The sequence below is a fragment of the Corvus brachyrhynchos genome, unplaced genomic scaffold (assembly GCF_000691975.1).
Source record: "Corvus brachyrhynchos isolate BGI_N302 unplaced genomic scaffold, ASM69197v1 scaffold30, whole genome shotgun sequence".
NCBI classification, from domain to species: Eukaryota; Metazoa; Chordata; class Aves; order Passeriformes; family Corvidae; genus Corvus; species Corvus brachyrhynchos.
Genome location: NW_008235742.1, coordinates 1,266,422 through 1,275,028, shown reverse-complemented (window position 1 = coordinate 1,275,028; position 8,607 = coordinate 1,266,422). Strand labels below are relative to the sequence as shown.

The 8,607-nt window shown below is 59.6% G+C and overlaps 1 protein-coding gene across 1 annotated transcript in view; it reads left to right on the top strand.

Moving 5' to 3' along the window:
* Positions 1-4,872, top strand: part of STAT3 (signal transducer and activator of transcription 3) — a 9,427-nt gene extending 4,555 nt beyond the window's left edge. Inside the window, 12 exon segments of the mRNA XM_008639463.2 lie at positions 1-65; positions 148-195; positions 418-501; positions 597-695; positions 848-983; positions 1,201-1,253; positions 1,341-1,435; positions 1,708-1,847; positions 2,201-2,413; positions 2,643-2,685; positions 3,024-3,136; positions 3,215-4,872. The exon segment at positions 1-65 is cut by the window's left edge and continues 39 nt beyond it. Coding sequence (XP_008637685.1) covers positions 1-65; positions 148-195; positions 418-501; positions 597-695; positions 848-983; positions 1,201-1,253; positions 1,341-1,435; positions 1,708-1,847; positions 2,201-2,413; positions 2,643-2,685; positions 3,024-3,136; positions 3,215-3,270 — 1,145 coding nt within the window. The 3' untranslated portion in view covers positions 3,271-4,872.
* Positions 4,873-8,607: the final 3,735 nt, after the last annotated feature.

The following is an 8,607-nucleotide window of genomic DNA, read 5'->3' as shown; positions in this document are numbered from 1 at the left end:
ACACCAAGGTCATGAACATGGAGGAGTCAAACAATGGCAGCCTCTCAGCAGAGTTCAAGCACCTGGTGGGTACCATGAGCTCCTGGGCTGCTCCTGTACGGCCAGGTGTCGTTGTGGTGCTGCTTCAGCCTGTCCCTCTCTCTGCAGACCCTGCGGGAGCAGCGCTGTGGGAATGGAGGCCGAGCCAACTGTGACGTGAGTGTAGGGGGCCCTGGGAGGGGGACTGGCCATTGACAGGGGCAGCTGAGATGGGAGGGGATGCAGGAGCCTAGCCCTGAGGTGGGGGATCCACTGGCACCAACTGGCGCAATGGCAGCTCGCCAGGCCCGCCCCGAGCAGATGTGCCGGGCCTCGTGGTCATGTGTTGGGCTGAGGGTGGGTGTCTTGTAGTGCTCATGGTGTCCCCTTCTGCCTCAGGCCTCGCTGATAGTCACTGAGGAGCTGCACCTCATCACTTTTGAGACAGAGGTGTATCACCAGGGGCTGAAGATCGACCTGGAGGTGAGGCATGGGTCACTGTCTTCTGCTACCACGGGCCTGGGGGAAGAGGAGCCCTGGGAGTTGTCCCAGCCCACGGTCACATCCTCTCTTTGCAGACCCACTCGCTGCCTGTGGTGGTCATCTCCAACATCTGCCAGATGCCCAATGCCTGGGCGTCCATCCTGTGGTACAACATGCTGACCAACAACCCCAAGGTAGGGCTGGCTTGGGGAGGCAGCAGGGCAGGTGTCAGGATGGGGGTGTCACGGTGAGAGAGGGAAACAGAGGCCGGGGAGCGAGGCTGAGGCAGGACCTGGCCCTTCTCCTGTCCCATGTCCCACTCAGGGCTGTGTGTTCCCTCGTGCAGAACGTGAACTTCTTCACCAAGCCACCCATTGGGACCTGGGACCAGGTGGCAGAGGTGCTGAGCTGGCAGTTCTCCTCCACCACGAAGCGTGGCCTCAGCATTGAGCAGCTGACCACGCTGGCAGAAAAACTGCTGGGTAAGTGCTGGGTGACGTGGGGTGGTGTCCTGCCCATCCCTCTTGTCCCTTGGAGTGACTCCCCACCTCTACATGTCATCCAAGAGTGAGGCCCGTTTTTGGCCTGAGAGCTGTAATTTTCAGTTGCTTGGTTTTCTCCCAAATGACACAAACCCTGGAAATGGTGTCTTTGGAAGAACAATTCTATTTAAATGGTTGTGTTCTTTTTCTCTGCCAGGACCAGGCGTGAATTACTCTGGCTGTCAGATCACCTGGGCCAAGTTCTGCAAGGTACAATTCCCTCTCTTCCCTGAGCAACTTCCCTTGGCTGTTCCCTTCTTCCAAGGTGTGCTAGCAGCCTCTCTGCCTTTTCTTCAGGAGAACATGGCTGGCAAAGGCTTCTCTTTCTGGGTCTGGCTGGACAACATCATTGATTTGGTGAAGAAGTACATCCTGGCGCTGTGGAATGAAGGGTGAGTGCCAGCCCAGAACCCGTGGTTAGGCTGGGCCTTGGAAGGGGTCCCACAGGTTCCATCCTGATGGCATGGGGTGCCTTGTCCATGTGCAGGTGTACTCTACTGGGATACTTTTTGCTGGTTCAGAGTGAAAACTTGCCTGGGAATCCGTAAAATGTCAGTGGCCAGGCTGAGTCCTGCTGTTGAGCAGAGCTGGCAGGGCTCACATCCTGGAGGAGCTGCTCCTGTGCCCTGACCCACATTTGTTGTGCTTGCTTCCTCCTGCCCAGGTACATCATGGGGTTCATCAGCAAGGAGCGGGAGCGAGCCATCCTGAGCACCAAGCCCCCGGGGACCTTTCTGCTGCGCTTCAGTGAGAGCAGCAAGGAAGGTGGCATCACCTTCACGTGGGTGGAGAAGGACATCAGTGGTACGAGCTCTACCCTCGCTGCCCTGGGTGCCTGGCTTGGCATTCCGGGTTCCAAAGGGGGCTTGGACCCTCTGATAAGCACTTGTCCTTTGTTCTTGTCCCAACAAGCTGTCTGCCTGGGTTAACTTCTGAGCCTGGCTGCCCTTTGCTGGTCTTTACCTTCTGGGTGTCCGTGCCCATATGCTGCCCACGGACGCAGTTTCCTATGGCACTGAACCCAGTCAGGTCCCAGTCCTGCCCTGTGGTCTGCTGAGTGCCTAGTACACCTGATCACTGCCCCAGGCCCATCTTGTCCCTACCACTCTGGGAGTGTCTGTTTTTGTCCTGTGCCAAAGTTCTCCTTCCTTGCACAGGGAAAACGCAGATCCAGTCGGTGGAGCCTTACACCAAGCAGCAGCTGAACAACATGTCGTTTGCGGAGATCATCATGGGCTACAAAATCATGGATGCCACCAACATCCTGGTGTCCCCACTGGTGTACCTGTACCCAGACATCCCCAAGGAGGAGGCGTTTGGAAAGTACTGCCGCTCCGAGAGCCAGGAACACTCGGAAGCGACGGACTCAGGTAGTCGTTGACTTTCTGTGGCTCCTTTGTCACAGAGTGGCTCCGGGAATAGCACTGGCTGTCACCAGCCAGGTCCCTGTCCCATCCCTGGAGTGCACAGCCACAGTGTGGGACCAGCCATGGGGTCCCATGGGGTATGGGCAGAGGGTGGGTACTGCCTGTGCTCCAGGGAGTGGAGAGAAGGATTCGTCCTTAGGTGGCTGATGACGAAGCTCCTCCCTCCTTGCAGGTGCTGCTCCATACCTGAAGACCAAGTTCATCTGTGTCACCCCGTGAGTGTTCCTGGGGGGTGTCTGTCAGTGCTTGGAGGGGTGTTTGTGTGCTCAGCGCTGCTTGAGGGAGAGGTTTCCTTCCTTCCTTCCTTTCTTTCCACCTCTGAGCTTTGCTTGGTTACTGTGGGGTTCCCAGCCTGAGGTGATGGTGGGGGCTGAGCCAGGCTCCGGTTGCTGCCCAAACCACAGCCCTGTTCTTCCCCTCCGGGGCCCCTTTCCTCTGGAGAGCTCTGGGGGCTGCTGGGCCATGCCTGGGGGGCCCTCAGCGGGTAGAGGGGATGTTAGAGAGCTCTGGCCAGGCCCTGACTCCGGAGGTTTCTGTGCTTTCCCTCGGACAGCACCTCCTTCAGCAACACCATCGACCTGCCCATGTCCCCGCGCACCCTGGACTCACTCATGCAGTTCGGCAACAGCAGCGAGGGCGCAGAGAGCAACGCGGGCGGGCAGTTTGGTGAGTCAGGGGGGGCTCCCGGGGGCCCTGGCTGCGGCCACGTGCGGGCCCCGTAACCCTGGCTGTGTCTGCCCGCAGAGTCGCTGACCTTCGACATGGAGCTGACCCCAGAGTGTGCGTCCTCGCCCATGTGAGGGGCTGCGCCGGCGCACGGGGCCCTCCCCGGGCTCAGCCTTCCCACCTCCAGAGCGCTCCCCTGGATTTGTCCCACTCGGCTGCAGCTGCTCTGGGCCTGCCCTCGGGAACAGCTGGGGGCCAGGGTCCCTGAATGGGTCAGGTCCTCACCTGACCCAACAGAGCAGCCCCTCTCTGGGGTGGTGCCACTCATCTCTGGGGGAGGGGGATGAACCTTTTTCTATTTCCTTCCATAACAGTTTTTTATTATTTTTGCTCATTCAAGTGCCTATTTGCCTCCGATTGCAGCCACAGTTCCTACAAACGCTTCCACAGCCCCGGTCCCGCTGCTGGAAGCTGCTGCCCTGACTGCCTGCACCCAAACCCACAAGACCCTACAAGTCTGGAATTGCAGAGGGGATTGGCCATTGTGGCAGGGTCTGCCCTGCTGCTGCCAGCACCTCCTAGAGCTTGCAGGGTGCTGGGGTGGGTCCCCTCTCTGCACCCGCCTGGTCCTGTTTTTGGCCAGGATGACCAGCACAGGGTTTGGAGCTGCAGGGGGATGTATCCAGATGCTCCCTCCCTGGACTCAGCAGGCACCGCCCCTGCTGGACGCAGCCTGGGTTTGCTGGGAGCCCAGCGGTTCGGGAGCTGCTTGTGCTTGTCCCCAGCTTCCTGCTTCGGGCACAGCGGTCTGGCCAATGCCAGCAGCCCGGGCTCCTCTTGGGATGGCTGGTGTCCCTGGGGTAGGGCAGTGCTGCTACCCAGTGCTGGCACCTGCGTGTAAGCAGTGTTTGCAGCTGTGGCCCATTTTGGGAGCTGGGTGAAGCCACAGGGGCTGCTCTGGCTTCCCTGTGGCCAGGCTGGTGCTGGGAGCATGGTCTTGCTTCCAGCACTGTGCTGAATTAGACCAGTTAGACCCTGGGGAATTGGTGGAACCAGCATGGCTGACAGTGGGGCACCTGGCCTGTCCCTTTCTCTCTGGGTTGTGAGAAGCCAGGCATGGGGTCTGCAGCTTCTCGGGGGCTTCATGTGGATTTCTGTTGGAGGTTGGCCCTCACAGTTAAGGTGGGAAGGGGCAAGAGTTGAAGGGAGCAGGTGCATGTGAGGAGAAGAACCTGCTGCAGGGCAATGCAGGACAGTCACATGGGTGTTGTGAAAGGCAGGTGTCCTGACTTTTGGGGGGGGGGTTGATGGTTGTGGTCCTGCACTTAACAAAGTTGGGGGAGCCCTCCTGCCCTTTCCATGCAGTGGGCACACAGATACGGATGAGCAGTGGAGGGGTGGGGGAGGCAGTGGGAGAGCTGCCCCCCCCAGGTTGCATCACAGCTGGTGGGCAGGGAACCATAGGGCGGGGGGAGGATCCCCATGGCTGTGGGGTCTGGGCAAGCCCCTCCAAGCTGTGTTTGGAACAGGATGGGAGGTCCTTGGCTGGCCCTGGGGATGCTCAGAGGGATTGAGGGCCCTTTGCCCCTGTGCTCGCTTGCCACAGCTGCCTCCAGCCACAGTCCTTGGAGCCCAGGGCAGCATTCAATACTGTAAAAAATTTTATTTTTTGTATATTTTATTGCTGTATCTACAGGCTTTAACTTTCTCCAAAATAAAGGCCCTGAAGCGATGTGCTCTGGCGTGTGAGCTTGGCTCTGCCTGTGGCACCCGCCTGACCCCGCTCCGGGAACTGGGGCCTCCGTCAGCGAAACGCAGCCCCGCTGCCGCAGCTGCGGTTTGCTCGGTGCGAACCAGCTCCAGTGCTGCCGGCACCTGCCCGGCACGCGTGGGCAGCTGCCCCTTAGCGGGGCCTGCAGGGCTCTTCCCGGGGCACGCAGGGGGCAATCGCCGTGTCCCAGCCCGTGGTTGCTTTCTGTGCCCCAGAGACATGCCTAGGTCTCCTCCACTTGTGTAAAGGAAATGCTGGTGCCAGCGTGGGAGGACACGGCTGCACTGGGGCCCTGCTCTGGTTGCTCTCAGCCCAGGGTGTCTGGGGCTGCAGTGGGGGCCCCTGCGAGTGCTTCTGGAGGTGACTGGGCTGGAGCTGGGGCTGGGGGCTGCAGGTCCCAGGCTCTGCAGGGCAAGGGGTGGATGGGTGTATGAGGCTGGGAGCACTGGCTGGTGACAGTGACATGCTCTGCACACAGGGCCCCAGTGGATCCCACCCCAGCACTTGCACCCCTAGCCCTCTGCACTACCATGGAGAACAGGATCATTCCAGGGTTTGTGCTCTGGTGAGGCCAAGAGGGAGAGATTATTTCTGTGTCAGAGCAGGATTAAGGGGATTGTTCATGCGGGTCATGTGGAACTGGCTGTGCTGGATCGTTTGAGGCACTGGAGGTGCCCTAGAGCCTTCTCTGCCCTCTTTGTGCCCTGGAGCATCCTGCTCAGGTCTGAGCTGACCACATCCCTGCTTTGGGAACCAGCCCCACTCCAGGACCCATCCATTTCATGGTCAAACCAAACCAGGGCTCTGCCCGGATTCCCCAAACCCATTCCTGCGCCCCAGGCCCCTGTGTTGGATCATTGCCTGTCTCAGTGGTGCAGCCCAGGGTGCTGCAGGTGGGGGGTAGTTCACAAAGGAATGAGGCCCAACCCATGGGCAGGGACCCCCTTCTCCTGCCCTGGCAGGTACCAGCTCCCCTCTGGCAGCTGCAGGATGGAGCTGAGAACCCAGGACTGAGGAATTTTGTTATCCATGTGCAACCTCTGGGGTTGCCACAACCCTTTGGTGTCAGGAACATGGTGTCCCATTCCATATTCCTGCAGATCAGGGGTTTCTTATCTCCCTGGGCACACTGCATCCCTGCTGGAATCTGCCCTGCTCAGCCAGGGGCCAGCCCTGAGTAATGGGGTTAAGGGGTCACTGCTGCCATCTCGGGGTTCCTACTGTCAATGCCCTGGGTGGCAGCAGGCTGGGAATGCCTGGAGCCTGATGTGCAGCAGGGGGAAGGTCCCTGTGCTGGGCTGGTGAAATCCCTGCAGTGCCAGGGGCAACTGGGCCAAGGGACACTTGCCAACATCCTGTCCCCCTCCTTCTGCCCCAGCCAGCCCTGCAGGGCTGCAGCCCTTGCTTTCGGCCTGTGCTGAGGCATAAGGTTGTTTGTGGCTCCAAAAGGAGGTCATGGGGTGGCTTTACTCCTTGCCCAGGGCCACAGCACAGTGGGGAGGAGTGGGGACAGTGTCTGAGCCAAGCGTGCAAACGGATTAGGGGTTTCCAAATGCAGATAATCCGCTTGGGGATGCGGACGCTTGCGTGACGGGCACCAGGCGGCCCCCTGGGGATGGGCGGCCACCTGGCAGGGCAGCCCTGGACCAGGGGCAGTCCAGAGCAGCCGGCTCATGTAGGGTCTCACTGGTACCTGGGGTGTCTGAGCTGTGCGATATTGACAGTTCCCTGGGAATAAAGCAGCAGACAGGGATTAGAGAGGGCTACAGCTCATTCCTAGGGCCAAGCAACTGAATGAACAATGCTGCAGTGGGGGCTGGGAGGCAGAGAGCCCAAGGACCTGCCTGAGGGTCTCCTCTGCCCTCCCAGCTGCTGGGTGGGGTCCTCCCACAGCAACACACACAGCTGCAGAGCACATGCCACTGCTGCCCAAGCCAAGAGGCATCCCAATCCCTGCTTCCAGTGCTCAGAACACAGCAGTCAAATATTGCATCACGCTCAGACTAGTACACAGCAGAGCAGAGCCAAGCAGTGATGTCTTCCACTGCCACCTGTGGCAGAGGTCAGACCCAGAGCTCCAGCGTAGCATGGTCTCCAAAGCCACCACCTCCCAGCCATTCCAGGAGGACACAACCTGCCTGTTTCACTACAGCTGTCTCATCCTGGCTCAGAATGCAGTATTCAGCTGTGGTGGCACCAGCACTGAGGGCTCTGCTCGCCCCAACACGGGGTGAAGGGCCCTGGCCCTGGTGCAGCCGCTGGACTGAGCTGACCTGTGGCAGCGCGTTTGTGGCAGGAGCGGCTGGGACTGAGCGGTTACTGTGGCAACCTGAGCCCTGCAAGGGAGAGCAGGGATGCAGGGAGAGGGCAGGGATGCATGGGGATGTGCAGGGACGTTGGGATGCACCAGCGTGGGGTGGGGGGCCAAGTACAGCCCTGCTGCGTGTGCTCCTGACGCCCCCAGCCAGCCCCAGCACTGGGGTGGGCATGCGGTGATTGTGTTCTTGGTCCCAGCTGGGCTGTGGGTGCTGCTGGGCCTCCCCCGTGCCCCCTCATGTGCAGAGATACTCACTGAGCTGATGGAGGCTTCTGGTGCCCTCTGCAGACCCAGTCGGGCTCTCGCTGCCCTGGGTATTTCAGCAGCAGAATCTGGGTGTTCTTTCCCAGCTGGAGGAACTATAGAGGAAACAAAGAGTCTTTGCCCAAGCAATGGCACTGCTTGGCTGCTGAGGCCAAGTGTTTGCTGGGTTGTTCCCAGCCATATCCAAGTGGTTGGAAGCAGAGGTTTCCTGTGGAAATTCTGCCTTGGACAAAATGTCGTTTCCGTTTTTTGCTGGAGCAGATCATCCTGTCCTACTGGCACTAGGCACCATCAGGCCGAGCCTGTGCCAGCGACGAGCTTCCCTGGTGCCCCCACTTTCCCCTGCCCATAGGCTGGCCGGGTTCTGGCAGGGTCTGTGCTGCTGCCCTGTCCCCTCGGCTGCTGGCCTCACTCTCCACAGGCTGGCTCTTGCACCAGCACCGGGGCTGGAACCCTGCAGGGCCCATCCGGACTGGTTCTCCAATGGGACCTTTGTGGGAAAACATGAATCTGTGACTAATATGGGGATTCATCTGGTTCACATTAGCTGGACTGGATTATCACGACAGGGTTTTGTGACCTCAGCACAGACCTGGGAGTGTGAGGGACCCAAAGCAGGGATGGGGTGGGTCTGGGCTCCCCTGTGAGACATCCTGCTTCCCAACAAGCAGGAGGGGATGGAGCTGAGGCTGTGTCTTGCCGGCAGGTGACGGTGGTTGGGTGTTTGTGCCTTGCCCAAGCCCGGCACCCTGCACATCCCAGGAGCAGCAGGGAGGGCTGGAGAGGAGCCTCGCATACAGGATGTGCCCGGAGGGCAGTAGCCAGAAGCATCAGGACCTCTCCAGAGCCACCTAAATAAATGTTTCCACTCCTGAGAAATAATTAAGACCCTTGAGATGCCACTTAGAGAGGAAGGCTGTTCTGCCTGCACTCTTTGCACTCCTGCTCCAAACACAGAGGTAATTTTCTCGGAAATCCATTACAAAGCTCCAGGCTCCCTCTGTCCCTGGAATGCACAGCGTCATTCGGCATCCTGCTGAGCTCATGCGAGGTGACCACGCGTCTGGCTGTGGTTCAGCCTGAATAATGCTCACCTTCCCAGAGGCTTCCCGAGACTTT